The sequence below is a fragment of the Nannobrachium achirus genome (genome assembly GCF_963921795.1).
Source record: "Nannobrachium achirus genome assembly, chromosome: 1".
Classification (NCBI taxonomy): Eukaryota; Metazoa; Chordata; class Actinopteri; order Myctophiformes; family Myctophidae; genus Nannobrachium; species Nannobrachium achirus.
In genome coordinates, this window is record NC_137810.1 from 33361394 (window position 1) to 33382392 (window position 20999).

The window sequence follows — 20999 nt, forward strand, 5'->3', positions numbered from 1 at the left end:
CCAAAATGTTGTTTTTGTCGCATTCCTAAGACAATAATCTGATATAATAAATGTACCCCTATTAGATTCCGGATGGAGTTGCATTTGTGTCTCCATCCAGAATCAATGGGGGCAAATTTCTTATAATCAAATTATTGTCTTAGGAATGCGATAAACCTTTAAAAAATTAATAATAATTTGAACTCAAGTCTCCAATTGGGTGAGTAATCAATAGAGAACTGGCCCTTACCCGTTCAAAGATATGAGCTCTGAAATGATGTGCTGTGTGTGGGTGCACACAGTATATGAGGGATGGAAAGTAACTTTAACTGGTGCTTGCATGATAATGTAGGAGCACCAATGTAAGAAATACCCATTTGGTTTAATGGCTTTAGAGATACTGTGTACCGATCTGCATGATTTTTGGACAAAATCTGTAGGAGTACTGTGCAAAAATGTGTTTTAGTCAAACCCGCCTCCTGGTGGTGCTGTAACAGGGCCAGACACTTGGACAGACACCCAAGGTTTTTTTTTGGGGGGGTATTATCCCTGACATTATTATCCCTGTAATACTGTCTTTTGTCAGTAGGTGGTAGCAAAGTATGACTTTTGTTTGACTGTAGCATTATACAGTACAGTAAAATGAAATGACAAATAATAGTGATCCTGCCACTTGTGCTGTACCATGAATGGACCAATAAGGCCAATAGAGAATTGTTAATTGGCCAAATGTATGCAAAGCGTGTTGCTGTTCTCTTTCTCATGTGTTCCTGTGATCCACAGCGGATCTCTGTTGGAGAGGAAGACCACAGTGGGGTCTCCAGTGGGGATGATGAGTGGGCGGCACAGCTTCCGGGGACGGGCACAGCCCTTAATTAAGAGCCCTACAGGTGGAAGGTCGACCCCCTCTAAGGAACTGGTGTCTTTTGGGAGGCATAAACTGCGCCGGCTCTCCCCAGCTTTGTGCAGGACAGGTAAGGGATTTTTTTTTACTTGTTTATTTACAGTACCTGACACACCAGACCTAGGTCTGTTTGCAATTTGTCATTCACTCTTCAAATGACTATCTGATAGCACCTCAGGTATCTGTACCACCTGAGGTACAGTACAGATTACAGACCCACACTGAGGTGTGTGGTGGTTTTTTGGTGGGGCTTTTACGCCTTTATTGATAGGACAGTAGACTGACAGGAAATTGGAGAGAGATGGGGAGTGACACGCAGGGATCGGGACTCGAACCGCTAGGCAAGCGGGTGCCCCACAGAGGTGTGTGTTGATGTTCACTGATGTTCATAGTCATCATTGTCTTGCTGTTCATGCTCATGGAGGATATATTATTAATTCTGCAGAGCTGTTTTCACCCTCAAATGCTCTATTTAGCTCTTAACCAGGTGTACGGAAAATTACATTACACGGTAAGACTAAGAAATGTATCTAATCCTGGTAAAGAGTTGGGATATCAGTATGTGTTCTTAAATGGCCCCTTTATTCTTAGTGTTCAGCACACAGGCCCATGATTCTTATGGCACCTTCCCTAATGGTGCGTTCAAACCCGGATAGTTCGAGCGGTGCGATTACATAGGAAGTGAAAGACGAGACGACGCGCGAATGGGGTGACGCGAACGGCGCCTCGGTATCTTCGCCCCAGTTGGAAAAATCGCTTCTCTCCGACTCCACCCATTGCGTCCTGACAGCCAAATCAGCGCTGATGTTGTCCGGATGTTGTTTGGTTTTGGGATTCCCTTTTTTCCCGGTGTTTCCCCTTGATTCTGATTCTTTTTTTTTCCCGACACTGACCAGTGTGACCAAAGTCAAGCGATTGAAGCGACTAGAAACAAATATATTATATATATATATATATATATATATCTTCAGGTTTAAATGCACCATAACACTCTCCAACAGAGGGCAGCATCACACACCTTTGGAGGCTCTTTGTGTTGGGTGAATGTTGGTGGTTGTGTGTGTGTGTGTGTGTGTGTGTGTGTGTGTGTGTGTGTGTGTGTGTGTGTGTGTGTGTGTGTGTGTGTGTGTGTGTGTGTGTGTGTGTGTGTGTGTGTGTGTGTGTGTGTGTGTGTGTGTGTGTGTGTGTGTGTGTGTGTGTGTGTGTGTGGGTTAATTGATTGCCCAATTCAGCCGTGATGGTGAACAAGTGCCGATAGTGGGTAATTTGCAGAGGTGGAGGCAGGGAGCGGCCACTATCAAGCCACGGCACTCCCCCCCCCCACTCCCACCCCTGTAGATAAAAAAAAGGAGCTAATGCATAATTATCCTTTTGCAAATTGGATTGTTTTTAACGAACTGTAGAATATAGGCTCAACCTGATGGAAAGCAATCAGTGTTTTTACAACCTCCCTGGGCCCTCCATCCCTTCCTCTCCTTCTCTCTCTCACTCACACTCTGACTCTCTCTCCCTCTCTCTCCTTTCTCTCTCTCATCTCCAATCCCCCCCCCCCCCCCTCCCCCCTCCTCCCCCCGGCGTAACCCTATGGTCATTCTGCCTTTACCCGGCGTCCCCTTGCGTCCCATCTCAATGTAATCTCAACAACCCACCCCAACCCTACTCCAGTCAATGGAGTCAGAAGGCATTAGAAAAGCCATCACTATTAACATTAGGCTTTATTCATCCCCGTGGTGGGTGCGTCTATCAGCCCCGCCTCTCCGCTGCTCACTTCTTCCTCTCTTCTCTCGTGTTTCCCTTCACATGCCCCCCCCCCACACCCTCTCTTTCCCTCCGTTTTTCCCAGGCTCAATCACCTCTCCCCCCTTCCCGTTTCTTCTGCTTGTTTATTTATTTTTAAAGATGCTTTTGTGCCCAAGCTGGACCCAGAATGGCCCGCGAGAAGGCCGCAAATGTTTCCTCTGGTAAAGGTGCGGTGCACGGAGGGGAAAGCAAGCAGGGGCCCGCCAGTACAAAGGGGTGAAGGCGGAGGAAGATGGAGCGAGCGGAGTGGCCTGTATAGCCATCTGCACCGCAGATAAGAGCCGCTAATAAAGAGCAAATTGAATTACTAATGATGGGGAGCAGAGTCTTACAGATGGGCCCGTTAAAATCCAACCTTATGACCACACACTCACACATAGAACTCCCTACCGCTCTCACATACGCGATAACACACACACACACACACACACACACACACACACACACACACACACACACACACACACACACACACACACACACACACACACACACACACACACACAAACACACTCACTCACTCACTCACACACACACACACACACACACACACACACACACACACACACACACACACACACACACACACACACACACACACACACACACACACGCAAGCAAACAATGTCTCTTAATTTCCTCCTGGATGGCTAGTGTTCTGCCTCCTCTCTGGGCGTTTATTTAGGTGCTTGGTTATCTGCGGTTTAATTTAAAGAGGGCATAAACCTAAGTGAGCAGTTAGGGCTGTAATGAATCGAGAAGAGCCGCGCTGTGTGTGTGTGTGTGCGTGCACGCGCGCACATGCCTTCTTGCATCTTAAGGGTGTGTTTTGCATGTGAATGTATGTGCCTGCCTACGCGTGTCCACAAAATGCGTGTGCCTGCGTGCACACGTTTGTGCCCAGAGACAGCCGTGGAGCCCAGATAACCTAATAAAGCAGATAAACGTCAAGAACGGACAGAACACAGAGTGGAGGAGTGCTGAGCCATGCGCCTTCGGCCCCCATGTGACAAGCTTTTGGAGTGGTGAAGGTCTCTATCTCACTCACTTTCTTTTCTCTCTTTCTCGCTCGCCATCCCTCATCCAGCCTGGCTGCCCCCCCTTCTCTTTCTCTGTGAGTCTTTTTTATTCTCATGCCTTTGGCTCAGGCAGACTTCTCTGTTCTGTTAATTCCCCTCGACTATTTTTGTAAGAATGTGATCTATAATGCTGTGCTACACTCTGAAATCCTGAGCGTTAATTTAACTCTGAGCTAAAATAACCCTGATTTCTAGGCCCTGCCTAAACTTCATCTTCTCTTTCTGGTTCTGAATATTATCCTATTTTACTGTTCTCAGTCCATTTCTCTCCTCAGTTGGTTGACCAAGGCATCAACCTGAAGCTGCACATGGGAATCTTTCACTTTTTCCAAATTTAAGATAGATTTCTAGTCCCAGTCACAATCCCAAGTGCTGCACGTAGTTGGTGCATTCACATCCCTGTGTATGGACTAGTGATTATTAAGATGATGATTATGAATTACTTTTTAAGAATTACAATCTAGATTCTAGAACATAATCTATTCGGGTAGACTTAGCCATAGCCATGATGTTTGACTCTTGGGAAGATAAAACCTTCTGTCACCGTAGGAACTTGCACCTCTTGGTCCGTTGCAGAGAGGTGTGTGTGGATCAGGTCAGAGGGGTGAAAAGGTCAAAGGTTTACAGGTCAAGACGAGAGATAAGTTGATGCAGCCAAACGTTGGTGTTTGGAGGTATCTGTGTTTGTGTCTGCGTCTGCTGCGTGATATGTGTGTTTGTGTGTTAGTGCACACAGTGAGTTAAGACTACTGTGGTCAACTGATCAGCACTGAGGAGAGTTAGCAACATTAATTTGTATCTGGTGGGACACACACACACACACTCTCCGCCCGTCTTATCGCCCCGGAATCTGGAGGTAAATGTGTACACTGGCTAATGTTTTACTGCCGTTTCTGTTGTCAGTTGGTCCCCGGCCCTGTTAGCATAAATCATGCCGGGTGAACCGATCTCTTTCACTGTCAGGCTCACGCACGCACGCACGCACGCACGCACGCACGCACGCACGCACGCACGCACACACACACACACACACACACACACACACACACACACACACACACACACACACACACACACACACACACACACACACACACACAGGGGAGGGTCAGAGCATTGACCTGTTTGTGTGTCCGAATAGGAGTGGTCCACTCCACATAGTAGCCCATGCAGTAGCAGCAGCTCCCATCTGACCCCAATGCTAGCCCCCCCTCTCTCTTCAGCGTCAACTTACCACAACCCCCCCACCACCTCCATACCAAACCATCACCCTCCGGAGCCTGTTGCCCCAGTATGAAAAAAAAAAAAAGAATCCCCCCCCCTTGCACCGACCCCTTTCCCCCAACCCCACCTCTCTCAGGGGTCCTGTTACCGCGTCGACGATGAGCCCCGTTTATTTCGTTCATAAATCACGGGAATGCTGTCTGTCAAGACCCAACTCTCACTGACATTTTCCACTTTCTTCACACCCCACACACACACACACACACACACACACACACACACACACACACACGCACACACAAGCACTCACACAGACACACACAAGCACTCACAAGCACTCACACAGACGCATCGGGACACAAGTGGCCCATTAATCTTGTTTGTTTCCAAATCGAGTACCCTGCTGTAATAAGACCAATCCCTGGAGTATATTTGAATGATTATTAATTGTTAATAAATGATCCCTGGTACTACAGAGTAGAGTTGTAAAGTTGTAAAGTTGTGCGGCCACATGTGCACATTTACTTAAAACTAGCATCAGGGATTCTTGGCCCCTGTTTTTTGCAGAGCCGCTTGCTTGTCAAAATTCATGTGTCACTCTATCCCAGCCGAGTAAATCTTAATTCGAACTCGCTGAAAGCTCAACATTTCCAATGAAATACAATGTTGTATTCCGATATTGTTTACGGGTACGAGTGACATCTGTGGTCCGATGCGGTTACATACGGTAAGAAAAAATATCGTCACCGTATATAAGCCTTGGCGGTGGCTAAGTTACTTTAACTTTTTTTAATTTCAGTTTAGGCAACTTGTACAAATAGGTATATTTAGACATATTTTTACAACTTTATTTCTTTCTTTTTTTTTTTTTTTACATAATTTTTCAGCTGACAAAGCAGAAAAAGTAAAATAAACAAAAGAAAAGCACAAGGCTAAGTTACTTTTGACCTGACTGATTATCAAACCCGAAATGAAACCCATAATTCACACACAATGCATAAAGCCCCAAATGGCCTTTTTCGGCAGAATCGGCATTGGCCTGGTGTTATATTTCTATCACTCACTGGTTCGCACTTGCTCTAGTTTCTTCCACTTTTCCTTGACACCATGACCCACTGTTCTACTCTCTCTCTCTCTCTCTCTCTCTCTCTCTCTCTCTCTCTCTCTCTCTCTCTCTCTCTCTCTCTCTCTCTCTCTCACATTCTGTCACTTGTACAGTACAGATCCATGCATTGCACACTTATAGAGGGGGACATGGGCTTTAAATCACCAGGTCTGTTTGTTTGGGACTACACAGTTGGTGCTGCTATGCGCACATGCGTCACACTGTGCTGTGCTGTGTGTGTGTACTAATCGTTCAGCATGCCATTGTTGGTCCCAAATGATTTTAATAGTGTGTGTGTTTAATGTGTGTGTGCATGCCGTGTGTGTGTGTGTGTTTGTGTGTGTGAGGGGGGTGAATATTTGTATATGTGTGTGGGGTGGTGGTATTTACTGTGTGTGTGTGTGTGCGTGCCATCAGCTGCTTTTCCAAGTACCGATCTCTAAATGCCATTCCATAGTGCTCCCATAGTTTTATCAGTTGGACACTCTCTCTCTCCTCTCTCTCTCACTCACTCACTCATTCACACACACACACACACACACACACACACACACACACACACACACACACACACACACACACACACACACACACACACACACACACACACACACACACACACACACACACACAGTCACATAGTCTGGACCCAAACTCGGCACTCGCACCCATTGACATTCTGTTCATTCCTCTGCACTTTCTCAGGCCCTCGATGTCAAACAGGTGGACCACTGTCTTCTCTTCCTATCCGTCTGTCTGTCTGTCTGTCTGTCTCTTGTAAACACGCAAACACATACACACACACACACACACACACACACACACAGTGACAGTACACATACTCTGATTGCCATCATTATTTTAACCTATATTATGTGAAGCAACACCGACTATGTTATTCAATGGTGTACTGTATGTTTTCATTCCGTTTTCCTCAATCTACATCGAGTAGGACAGGAAGGCAATTATCAAATTAAATGCCAAACTACAGCAATAACAAAACAGTGACTATGTCATAAAATCCAGGGCGGCGGTAGCTAAGGAGGTAGTGTGTCTGCTCACAAATGGGAAGGTTCCCGGTTCGATCCCGGGCTCGCCGTGTTACTGTCGAAGTGTCCTTGAGCAAAGCACTGAACGCCTAACTGCTCCCGATGAGCAGGTTGGTGCCTTGCATGGTTTCCACCAGCGTCGTTGTGTGAACATGTGTGTAAAGGCACTATATAAATGCACCATTTACCATTTATACAATAATATTGACAGAGTAGGGCAGGCAACTCTGAGTGTTTGCGTATATTTGAGTTGGTTGGTTGTGTTTGTGAATGAGAATGAGAGAACGTGTGAATTCTGTATGCTCTATCCATGTGCAAATGTAGTACAGAACATAACCAACATACATATGTGTGGATGCATGTGGTGAAAATATTCCCCTCCTATATTTAAACTGTGTGGTTGTGATGTTTTGTGAGCGACACTTCACTTAACTTCTCTGTGAGGACAAGCTCATATTTAGTTCACTCCGGCTGCGAGTCACGCTAACATTTGGCATTTTGATAAACGTCTCGGGGGCCAAAAGAACACGCATGCCATCTTTACAGCCCCCTTTACCTATCTCGCTACTGGTGACCCGCGTGACCGCCACCATCTGCTCCCCAGGACAACCACCCTCCCCAGCTACTCATCAAACTGTCAACTGGCTGTAATTAAATCACCGATCGACAACACTTATGTTAGGGGCAACGTATAGACCACCCAGGACCCTGGACGGGGTGGAGACGGAAGGCACAGAACTAACATGAACGTGTCCACACCTTTGCTGGAGTGGTGTTCTGGTGGTGTGATTAGATGGATTTGAAGTTCGTAGTTTGTTTATTCAGTTAAGTTTCTGTGAAATCTTGTGAGGGGTTTACTCCTTGGAATTTTAGTCACTTAACCCATATATTTAATTGACCCGGGTCCTCCAGGGGTCTGCACCAAACGAAAATAGTCACAAAGTGACAAGATGCAAACGCATTGAGATCTTGAAATGTTGAAATGTTACATGATTATGAAAGATGAATCTGTGGCCCAGCCGTCTAGTTTGTCTTATCATTGTGTCAGAGGATTGGTGTCACCGGTGTGCAACAAGTGTTAAGGTGAGCTCAGAGTGTGTGCAGCGCGTCCTCGCAGGGGGTCGGAGTATGTTTTTCCAACTCGAGGAGCATGTGTTGAAACGTGTAATCGATACGATTGGGTCCAGGAACATTATCCTGAATTTACCGTGTCTCCTTCCCAGTTAAGGAGGTAAATGTTTTCTTGGTATCCGGAGAAGCGGGCCTGTGTGCCAGGTCAACTCTGAATAAATCAGAAAGCTAACATGGCGCAGGCAGCGCCTACTAATGATTTGAGAACACATGGCAGGCAGGGCACGGCTGCCATTTAGTGGTAAGTGGCTCTCTTCATGGTGGGGAGGGGAGGGGAGGGGGTGTCGCCATCTTTAGTCGTAGGAGCACAGCCACACATTATCAGTCTCTATGTCGATGACTGAATCCTGTTTACAACCATATTTAACTATCTCTGGGTCGGCCAGTATTACTTGGTCCAGTCAACAATACTGTTGGTAGTAATTTACTGCTCAACTTTCTTTCGGGTGTGACGCACTCAAAGATGGAATAAGGGCTAAACCACGCTCTCTCGCACCCGATATGAACTCTGACCATTCCCGGGGTTCTTTTTACACTGTTAGGTATGGAGTGAGTACCAGTGGCTGTGCTGTTTGGGGGTCCTGTTGCATTACGTATAGCCTTGGTTCTGTTCGTGGTGAAAGGAGAAGGGGACAGTCGGGGGCCCAGGAGTAGCCTTCCATAAATCTTCAACTTTTGTCAGTTAAGATGGCAGGTTGGCACCACCGCTGACCCCCCCCACCCCTCCTCCCGAAGCCCAATGTAGCCCCCTGCCCACAGGAGAGTAACCCTATCCACCCCAGCTATTCTCCATATGTCCGCGGTCACACTGACGTGTTACCATAATAATCATGAGGGTTTGGCATTTGCGTGGGAAGATGAGTACAGTCTATGGAGCGATTGGCATGATAATTATGCACCCCCCTCAAACACAAGCGCGCACACACACACACACACTAGGGCAGGTAAATTAATATTCTAAATTAGAATATTCTTCGAATATGATTAATAAATGTATATTCGAATTATTTTCTAAAAAATAATTAATACTGTATATTTTTAATACTGTATGTTTACTTGACAGGGACAATGCAAAATGTATCAAGTTATAAAAACAAATGTTCCTCATAGAAAATGACTGGAAAACAGGAAACCAGTAGCCTGACACTCAGCCTGAATTGACATTTCGTTTCACTTCATTATTAAGCAAAAAAATTAAAGGGGTGTGGCTAGCGATTCAGGGTCTGGAACTAGGCTAGGAAACCAGCAGAAGAGTGACAGCATATTTTGTATGTTTTTATAACTTTTTTTAAATACGTTTTTTGTATTCCCTGTAAAATGTTTTTGAAAGAAAAAAATATATATAATAATAATAATATATGTTTGAATATATTCGATATTTGGTCCAATTTCCAAGACCAATATTCTAATTTAATTTCTGAAGAATTTTAACAGCCTTAACACACACACACGCACAGGCCATCAAATTATTGGCTTTAGGAACGCAACAAAAACAAAAAAAATCTCCATGAATTGAAGGCTTCATGGGGTGCAATTGATAGAAAATAAGTAGTTTTTTGGGTGAACTACTCCTTTAAAGGACCTACACCATGAATTTTCACTTTTTCTATTTTAAAACCTTTTTTTGGGGTCCCACTGGCACCTTCTATGCTCACAAAGTCCTATTTCTGACCGTTGTGTCTTTCTCTGGTTTTGGGCAGACAGAGATGAAAAGCTTTCCACGGGTTCTCAGAACAGTGCTGTTCTGAGAGTTGACGAGAGTGACGTCACTCTTGTTTCCCGTTTTTTTTTTCAGTAAAAAAAAAATGTTTTCAAAAAACTTTTTTTTTTTCAAAAAAATTTTTTTTCAAATTTTTTTTTTTCAAAAATAATGCAATGCAGAGTAAAAAAAATGTTTAAAAAAAAAAATGTTTTCAATTTTTTTTTTTCAAAACTTAAAAAAAAAAAAAAATCAAAACATTTTTCAAAAAAAAATTTTTTTTTCAAAAACATTTTCTTTTCAAAAAATTTTTTTTTCAAAACTTTTTTTTTTCAAAACTTTTTTCAAAAAACTTTTTTCAAAAAACTTTTTTTTCAAAAACTTTTTTTTCAAAAAACTTTTTTTTTTTCAAAAAACTTTTTCTTTTTCAAAAAACTTTTTCTTTTTCAAAAAACTTCTTTTTTTTCTGGAAAAACCCCACTAGATGCGCCCCTGAGCAAACAGAGGCCGTTTTGGTATTGCAGCTGGAGAGCCTCATTATAGTAGAGCTAGAACAAACAAAAAGAATGGTTAGAGTGTTTGTTGAGGGTTAAAACCTGTCTAAAGCTGCATTCACACTGCAGATATATAGTTGAACGTTTAGCTTGCTTGGTCAATGTTATCTCAATGGAAACCAGCTTTAAAGCTTTCAAAGCTTTGTTCTTTGTGTGTCCTGTATCTTTAAAGCTGGTTTCCATTGAGATAACATTGACCAAGCAAGCAAAACGTTCAACTATATATCTGTAGTGTGAATGCAGCATTAGACTCAATTTTGAGCATATATTTATACAAAAAATATAGTTTTAAAAGCATGGTGTAGGCCCTTTAAGGGAGAGAATGCTTGTTGTCAATTATTTCCTTTGTTGTGGAATTTTGCAGGACTTCAAGGCTTTCGGTGGGTCTTTTAACCATATGAACCTATTTATCTTTTCATACTTAGGGAACATTTGGCAAAAAATAGCTGATCTATGGTGGGCGGACACACACACACACACACATACACACACACACACACACACACACACACACACACACACACACACACACACACACACACACACACACAACACAAAGTACAGAACCCTGTAGGACCCCAGTCAACAAACTGTTTTCCAGTGGTTCCCAAAAGAGAGATTTAAGATTCACTCGTTTGGGACCCAAAAGAGTGAAAATAGCACAACAAGTCGCTTCGTGCCGCGACTATTTTCTTCACACAACGACAAAATATAGCCTACATTTTTAAGCATTTCATGTTACGTTGTCAAGTCAGAGCCATATGAATATTGAGCTTTTAGTGTATTAGTGTACTTGGAGTGTATTTTATTTTACACAATTGGAAACATGTAATGTCATTAGACAACACAGGTTTTCATTTGAAATCTGCCTAGTAGAAGTAGATGAAATGGACAGAGGGGTCTCCAACACTATAAATGTAGGCATAAAGGGACCCATAAAAATGTGTCCGGGACCCACAAAATGGTCCCGACCCATTGTTTGGGAAACAGTGCTGTATAGGGTTTAAGTGGTTAGGACAGTGGGTGGGGGCAGCAGCAGCACTGCATAAACTCATCTTCCTCTTAAGGGACTCATTTTATTAGATGTAAGCCTCGCCAAGGGGATAGCTATACCCATACCATATAGGTTGCTTTATACACTTAGTATGCCAACTCAAGCTGTTTAGGGAATTCAAATTAAACAAAGCATTACAGCCTAATACCTAGTGAACTACAGACTTCAGCGAAAACCTCCATGGGGGAATGAGCCTGGGACAGAATACTCTCCAAGCTTTTCTACGGGGTACGTTGGACACCGTAAACGGGACAGACGGGGGACTTGTTGTCACCCCTTTCCATGCAGGTCACGGCCAGTCAACACACTGACCACACACACATCAAGCCTGGGATATATTTTCAACAGCCCACCCTCACCTCAGACCTGCAGGTTGCCCCTTCACCCCGCCTCCGACACTGTGTCTCTGCCTCCCTAGTATCCAGAAGGAGCACATTTTATTTTGTTATTGTCTTAATTGAAGGCTGGGAATGTGTTGGTAGGCTGCCGGAGTCAAACAGAGGCCAAGGCCCGTATTCACTTAGTCTGTAGTGAAGTTCGTTGTGACGTGAACAGCCATTCCAGGCTAGTACTCATGTTTTATGAGTATATGGGGGGCAGATCTCTTCATTTCAAACACTTCTCTCTCCCTCTCTGCCCCATACATTAGCTCCAGCTGGCCTCCTCCCCAGACTCTCAAGGGGCAGTCTGCAGGCTGTAGGGCCCCAGGCTGAGGGGAAATCTGACGCCCTAATCTCCCTGACATTTTTTTTCCCAGGCTTTCCAACTTTCCATTTCAGTCTTACCAGCTCGGGACACCCGAACCCCCCACCAATCTATTCTGGTCCTGGGGAGTTATTCAATGACCCCCTCCCCATCCTCCGTTGCCTACTATCCCCAAACCTCTCTCCTCTCCCCCCTGCTCCTGCCCACCTCAGTGACTCCTTGGCGCTCCTTCCTCCCAACAGGGCGCAGTGTGTCCCATAGGGGCAGTTAGGTTTCTGCAGTCTCCCGGGGCCCCTCCGCAGCTATTTGGCTGTGCACTTCCAGCCATGAGTGGCATGCAAACCCCAGGGCTCAACACCAGACTTTCCCCCTAAGCCCCTGACTCTCTCTCTCTCTCTCCCCACCGTCCGACCTACCGCCAACCTATGACCCCAAGCCCTCTGCTCTCCAAAACAACCTCGCCATCGGCCACTTCCCCGCCAAGGAGGCCCCTAAACCCCAAACCTTCTGTCGTCTTCACCGTCCCTCCTCTTCGGGTGTCACCGGAAGAATGAACAAGGCTGCCAGTGGTGAGAGGAGAGATGACAGACAGGTGTACGCTCCGCGATTGATCGGCCCCATCACTCTCCCTGCATACAGTACCTATTTCATTTTCTCTGTGCTTTTCAGATCTTTTACTCCACCTTCCCTCAATCTCACTTAACTCCTCTCTGCCCCCCCACAACACCCCCACACACCCAGACCCCACCTTCCCTCGCTCCCCACATGTGTGTATTTAATAATGGATGATTGTTTGTGTTTGTCAGTCAACGTGCTTCTTGTTAAAGGACTTTAAGATAACTGCTAATTCCAGCAGGGGCTGTATTGATTAACTGTGCCGGGCGGGGGATTGTTTTATAGCCACACCCCATCCACCCCTCCTCCTTCCCAGTCTCTCAGTCCTCTCCTCTCCTCTCTTCTCCCCTCATTGCATAGAGGGTCTCTCTCTGGCTGAATAATTAATGCTTAACCTATTTAATTAGTGAGATTTGCTCTGAACAGAGGCAGAGTAATTGACTCCTCAAACTCTGTGTGTGTGTGTTTGTGCGCGTGCGTGTGCACATGTCTGTGTGTGGGAACGGTTACATCTTTGCACAAGTGTATTTATCTGTGCCTGTGTGTGTGGATGTGGGTGTGTTTACTGTCCATGTGCGAGTCTGTGTCATGCCGCTGGTGTGCAGTAAACATGGCGATTGTGACATTTTACGCTTGATTTGAAGCGGGTAAAGGGGTGATGTGCAGTGCATCGCCGCAGCAAGGCTGCCAATGCAGTTGGCATCAGTGGTAAGTGTTGGCACTTGTTTGGTATGGTAATGTTGGCAATGAAAACCGTGGCGGTGCCAGCATGGGCTTGACAGGCTTGGCACTGGACAGCGCGAGTGGGGCAGGAGAGGAGTTATTCTGTTTGGCTTATGTGGGTTATAAGCAGCGTTTGTGACACTCATGGTAACCAGACACAACGCAATGATTATCACTTAGTGGTCTAAGAGTGATGGGGTTAAATACCAAATGGGCTGAAATGGTACTTTGTTTTGGTGTGTTAACGTCTTTATGGAGTCACAATACAAGGGGAAACTATTTTTTGTTACAGAATTTAAGGTTTGCATTTCAAGTTTCAACACTAACATGATATGGTAGTTTTATTTATAAAAAACATAAGTAACTTGCCACTGCATATTCATAGTACCCAATGCCGAAATAAATGTATTGTACATATTATTTATTGCTTGCTTTTATTTTCCTGCACTTGATTCATAACAAACATTTATTACACATTATTATTGTGTTTAGAGAGAAGGCCAAGATTGGGAGATTTTCTGCAGGTCGTTCAGTCAGAGTGTATCAAAGGGTGCGTTTGGAAATGCGCACCGGGTGTGTGCTCAGTGTAGTGAGTGCCTAACCCTAATCCTAACCCTAACCTCAGTAAAACTATGCCTAAACCTAACCCTAATCCTAACCTTAACCTCAGTAAAACTATGCCTAAACCTAACCCTAACCCCTAACCCTAACCACACCCGGTGCTCATTTCTGAACGCACCCTTTGATGCACTCGGGCTGAATCACCTGCAGAAAACACTCTCCCGGCCAAGATTCCAGGTTTGATTCTACTGTAGGCCTCAGCAGTGGGTCAAGCTGGTGTCAAACTGAGCAAGACACATACAGTAAACATAAATGTGCAAATGTACAGTAACAAAGAGGAGTGGGGAGCAAATTATAGTAGGGCTACAAAGTCAAATTTCAGTCTGTTTTTGCTATTGGGGATAATTCCACATTAAGTATTATTTTTGTATCTGTCCCTCGTTGGTCTGGAATACATTGATCAACAAATCAGTGCAATATTTCCACCACCATTATGTTCTCGCCTACTCGTAACCGGACGCCTAACGGCGACTTTTTGTTGGTTTCCGTCGGCTGTAATGATGGCTGTACTGTTGTACCATAATCACTGACAGTAAATCTCCACCTGTCAGTGCCGACTTCAGCCGAGCAGCGAGACCAATGTCTGTCAGGTCAACTTGGCACAGAGACCAGGCTATAACCAGCAGATATCACTATTTGTGCATACCTGAGACTGGATCAGCATGTACAGACAGATTCAAGAACACATGCTCCCATGTACATGCCTGCGCGCACACGCACACACACACACACACACACACACACAGACACAGACACTCAGACGTGCACAAACACTCACGTGCAAACAAATTGTATTGCTTGCATTCCTGCCGGTGTGCTGCAGAGGGGGCTGTACACAAGTATACTGCTGGTTCAGCAACCTGACTTAAGTGAACATAGAACAGAGTGGAGATGCAGTACAACCTCACTCTGACCCAAGTTCAGAGAAAGGGCGCTGTGACATGCCCATGTCCTCTATGGGTCACACTGTGGCTTTGTGCTGTGTTTGTTTGCCTTTCATGGCATGGCTCTTAGAGGGCCAGCTATGTAGAACAATGGTTCTCTTTTTTTAATGTCAAGGACCCCCAGTTTGGTGTGCAAGTCAAGGGTCCATGACTGATGTCACCAATAGGATGTCAGGGATCCAAGCCAGGGATTTATGACCGCCCTACATCTGGCTTTTTCTGTTTTATGTACTGTATGTCCCACACTTGGCTCATTGGCCAAGCTTTGCGGGACGCTTAATTAAATTAAGCTCACTTCCAACTGGGTGTGATTTTTAGACTCTGCCTTGTTGGAGATATCATGGTTCTACCAATGATGTTGCAACTTCCTCTAGTCACCCATCTCTCCGAGACAGAGTGTACAAAATGGAGCCAAAAGTGTTAAAGGAACACTGAAAATGTGTGTATGCGACATTTATTTAACACTGCTGCCTTTGCTTAACACTGGTATAATTTGTATATCGTTGTCGCTGAGAGTTTAACAATATTTCATCACACATTTGTTCCTTACAGCTGTTTGTATGTTCAGTTTTATAATATGTAATTTCCTTATCCCTACCACCAAGACTTGAGTTTTACTATAGAATTAGCTTCAGTTCCATTACGGCAGTATTAACCCCACCCTAGCGTCCCTATGCGATGTATAAGCTCACAGCGCATTGCGTTGTAGTGAGCTTGTAGATGGGCTATTTTGGGTGAAGAGATTTGATGTAGAGGGAATAAAAGAGGGGGCCAAGAACATACTCCCTGGAGCACCCTGTCAATTAAATAAAATATGATATAAGTAGTTGAACTGTACAAGGCTCAGTGTTAGCCTAGAATGGCCAGACTAATATCACTGCCTTATTATCACCCACGCCACATTTACATACTGGGCCCTAATTGGTGCCCCACAACTTGGGGTTGCAGTGAAATCCAAACACAACTGAGTCATTCCGATCAAAACGTAATATGCCGATGGCTTCTTTTTTGTTTTGCACCAGCAATTTGTCTGGTTTCCACTTCCAGGCTAGATCAGTGTCACATCTACCTAGTAGTAGGACATGAGGAAGTGCCACTATAAGTTAGAGACAATAATACGCAGCACTTAGGGGATACAAATAAATATTTTTTAGTGCTGGGACTAACTGATTAATTTCGATTAATTAATTACAGAAAATGTACGTGATCAAAACATTTACACATTTTAATCGCGCTTAGTTTTTGCACCATAAAAACTTTCTCACTGGACAAGTTTCAGGCGTATAACGATCATACCGATACACCAACCAACAGACAACAAACCCCAGTGCACGGCAATGGGAGAAGCTGCCAATCAGACCGATTATTTGCCCGGTAGTGGATGGGAAATTAATTTTCATTTAAAAACGCACTTGTATACCAAAATGCATTTGAATTGAAATAAAATTGCTTCTCATATCAAATCAAAGATTACTTAATTACAAAGCCTCTAATTAATTAGATTTTTATTATTATTATTATTCTAATTGAGTCCCAGCCCTAATATTTATATATATTTATTTCACAGTCGATGATCATTCTGGAATCCTTCATGAACACTAGACTACTGGTTCTTTTCAGTGGTGGAGTGGTCCTTGGCATCGCCACCAGCTAGCCCTCCCCCCCCCCCCTTTTCTCTCCTCTTTAACTCTGAAGCTACAATGACAGGAGACAAACTAGCCATTTCCCCCAGAGCAACTCACCAGGGACAGCAGAAAATGAACTGCCCCAGATCAATACTGTACATGCTCTCTCTTTCTCACACACACACACACACACACACACACACACACACACACACACACACACACACACACACACACACACACACACACACACACACACACACACACACACACACAGAGTCACTCTTGCTTTCTCTTCTCAGGAGGAGTCACACAGGAGTGCAGATGACACAAGTAAATCAAAAAAGTGAAGAAAAAAGAATTAATCAAGGCACTTAAATTTGGAGTCCGAATTTCAGCAGGAATCTTTCTGTGTGTTTGAGTGAGTGAGCGAGACGAGAGAGAGTGTGTGCATATTGTCTTTGTGTTTGTGCATACATTAGTGTTCAAGCATATAAATACTGTAAACCCACAGACCTAAAAGAGTAGTTCACCCCCAAAATGACTTTTTTCCTATTGATTACTCATGCCATGGAGAACTTGAGTTTTTGTCGCATTACTAAGAATAATTAGATTACAATAAATCTACCCCCATTGATTCCGGATGGGGACCCAAATGCATTTGGGTAATGGTGGATGGGTGAGCATCTTTCCGATTAAGTAATATTAGGCGTCTTGCGAGTAAAGTAACAAAATACATATAATCGTATTCAGCCTTACATAGTATGTGGGAATCTGGATGAGTACCAAAGGTGGTTATGAGTGGGCATGGGGCTGTAGTTTTGTTATTTGTTCAGGCATTGGTTTTGTTATTTGTTCAGGCTTTCAGATTCTCTGTGCCCTGTAATTTGCAAACTGTTAATAAAGTATTCAATCAATCAATTCAGATCGTTAAAGAAAAATGACCAAAATGCTTTAAGCTTACAGTAGTTAATACAGGACCAGAACATAGGGCAGGACATGCATGCTTGTTTTTATATTTGCGTATATACGTCTATGTAGTATGTTTGTGTGTGCGAGTATACCATGTACATTGTACATGTTGTTTATGCATTCAGTATGCATGCACGCATGCGAGTGCATGCATACATTACATACAGTATTTGTGCTTATAAATGTCCCCGTGAGTGCCTACATTTGTATGTGTACCGTACATGCACGTATATGTTGGCCTGATATTGTGTGGGCTTGCCTTAAAGAAGGCAATATTGATCATTTGCCGTTTACTGTCCCCAGCTCCCTCGTGAATTGCTCTGTGGGAAGTGGTTAATTTGTCTCCTGTCCAGGGGCCCTCTGTGTGTGTGTGAGTGTATATGAGTGTCATGCCTATACGGTGTGTGTTGTCAATTTGTCTCCTGCGTTGGGGGAGGGCGGGGGCTTAGCTGTTAAATACCTCTCTCCGTCTCCGAGGAGACATGCACCGGTGTCATTGATCCTCCTGTTCAATGACAGTAATGCTAGACTGATTGCCAAATAGCCATCATTAACAATATGAACTCTGTTGTAGATAAAAGTCTCTGGCAGTGAAAAAGGCCCTTTTTATGTAGGCTAACCTGAATAAAGGTATTATGTAGAGGAGACTGTGTGTGAATCGATAGGTCCTGTAACCTGCTAGGTTTGGATTTGAATTTGATGGGCGTGTGAGGTGTTGCCTGTTTGACTTTTGGCCTGGTGTGTAAAGTGGTTGGTTCTATGGTTTAATTCACACTTTGGTAAATCTGGCTGTTAAACTTAAATCCTCGCTGACGAGGGTCCTCCAGGGGTCTGTACTACTTGGGCCCCTCTTTTTTTCCCTGCTCTACAACAAATGACTTAGTTGAAAATAGATCTACAAGCTTGTAGATCGGTTATTCCCACTGGATCTTCACCTATCTTTGCAGACTGTTCGCCTATTATAACATGCCCTGAAAAGGGACGCTAGGGTTCATGTGGTTTGGTAATGCATTAAAACAATGGTTGGGGCATAATACAGGGGAATTATAATAGACACTTTGTGCATCTACTCTATTTTGAATAGAACGGAACTGTTCCTTTATGAAAAGTAGAAAAGTGGAAAGGTTTAGCCTAATTTAATAGCCCGAACATGTTTTGAAATGAGATTATTTTATAATAAAAATTAAATCTATTAATCTTAAAGTTAGATAGAGTATACGCTCTATAGTCTATACTTCCAAAGGGTTTGCGTTTAGGAAATGCACATTGGACCGTCCTGAAGGCTTACAATAGTCCTGGGTGTCTGAGGCGTAGTGCATGGCCAGTGAGTGACTCTTTACAAGAAGCTTAAAAAATATCAGTTTACAACAACTTATTTGTGTGTGTGACTGTGTGTGTACTCTATGGTATCTCACTGTGGTCTTGACTCTTGGAGTATAGAGTTCATGCCCTTTGGTATATTTTGGAGTACATTACGACACTACCCTTTTCTTTAGATACCCCCCTCTGTCTCACTGTCACTGCGGCTAGTCTTTCAGGGCATTCTTGGTTTAATGAGTTTATACATATAAATTACTTGCAGGGACCTGTCTCGAATGACTACAGTCACTATCACTGTGTCATTCATGCTATAGTTAACAGCTTTAAGAAAGCTCAACGTGAAAATCCAAACCAGAATTGGCATGATATTGCACTATTGCAGGCATCTCAGACATACAAGTTCCCATTCCCAAATGGATCTAAGTGTGAAAACTCTTACATGTAGAGATGTTGCCGTTCATCAAGTTCATGACTCAAGTTTTCAAAGTGGACACCTAGAAGCTTGTAGATGTGCTTATTTATTTATTTAAAAAAAAAACATTTCACAATAGGGGGGGCTGCAGCCAGAGGCTTGGGCTATTTGGGGGTCCTTGGCATGGAAACGTTTGGGAACCCCTGGCTCAGTGCATACAGTACCCTCGTAGTGAGTCACATTTTGTTGCATTTTCAGTACAGTTCAAAGGAAGATCTTGCCACCAAGATTACATTAACTTATGTGGACGCCTTTTAATCTAAACAAAGGCATTCACAAGCTAGGTAAAGTTATTGAAGTCAGACTAGACATGATTAAACTGAATGTCTCCCATTCATATTATGATCCCCCCCCCCCCCCCCCCCCCCACATTAAATAATTATTTCACTGATAATCTCTGACCTCGGCATTACATCTGACTCTTTGGAGTGAACATCCTGTGATTAGGGTAGATCTTTAAGCAATTCAAATGTTTTTTTCTTTTTTTTTGTATTCTTTGGTTTACCATGACATTGAAGGACCTTTTTATTGGTACCGTATGCTGCTGTCTGTAGCGTCTGTGTTTTTGTGCCAGTGGTTCAGCAGTGGTGTCCGCTGCTCCGACCAGATGCCCGCTCCTCTGCTGGCCAGGATCAGCTGTTTAAGAGACCTGGTGCCAGTTCTGCCTGGCCCAAAGGGACCAATTAGAGCCTGGCAGCTGCAACCACACTGCCACCATGGTGAGAGAGAGAGAGAGAGTGGGAGCTAGCTGAGGACACAACATAAGAGAAGGGCAGGTGGACCAATGGATTCATGTTGCTGTGCAATGAGAGTGAGTTATTGGAGTGAGAGGGGCCTATGATTGAGACACAGTGAGAAAGGATGGAGGCAAGTGCAGAGAGTGACCGATTACCTGAACGTTGCGGCTAAAGGGACGGGGGAGGGAGGTGGTGGGGGGTGTTTATTTGGAGGCTTGCTCCTTCAAAGCACCTGCTGGAGTTCAAAAGGCATTAGTGAAAGGAGAGAGGCCCTCCCCTGGCCCTCTGCCCCCCAACAAATTAGCGCCCGCCGTAGCCGGCCAGAGGCTCAACTGTTCAACATCGAAGCCCCCCCCTTTTCTTCCCCACTGCACCCCTACCTCCCTGAAACCTCACCTTTCACCCCGGTAAATGTAGCGCCTTGTGCAAATCCCTATGTCCCTCTTCCATGTGACTGAGTCGAACGTGGCCGGGGGCCAGAGTAAGTGGTCAGACAGCAGGTCATTAGTCCGGCTTACAGTGGGACCTCAAAAGGTCAAATGTCAATGCCAAGGGATACCTGTAAACCTACACTGTACCTAGGACACACACACCTCCCAGGCAACATGAGAGGTGTCCGCACGCAGTTCTTATTCTGCCAACATTACATGCATATAGACACTATTTTGGGGCAGAGAGCTGTCATCG

At 44.3% G+C, this 20999-nt stretch overlaps 1 protein-coding gene across 2 annotated transcripts in view; it reads left to right on the plus strand.

Moving 5' to 3' along the window:
• Window positions 1-20999, plus strand: part of zc3h3 (zinc finger CCCH-type containing 3) — a 75300-nt gene that overhangs the window by 2211 nt on the left and 52090 nt on the right. For both annotated transcript variants that reach the window (XM_080733288.1, XM_080733287.1), the window contains exon 3: window positions 763-953. In XM_080733288.1, coding sequence (XP_080589414.1) covers window positions 763-953 — 191 coding nt within the window. The remainder of the gene's footprint in view (window positions 1-762; window positions 954-20999) is intronic.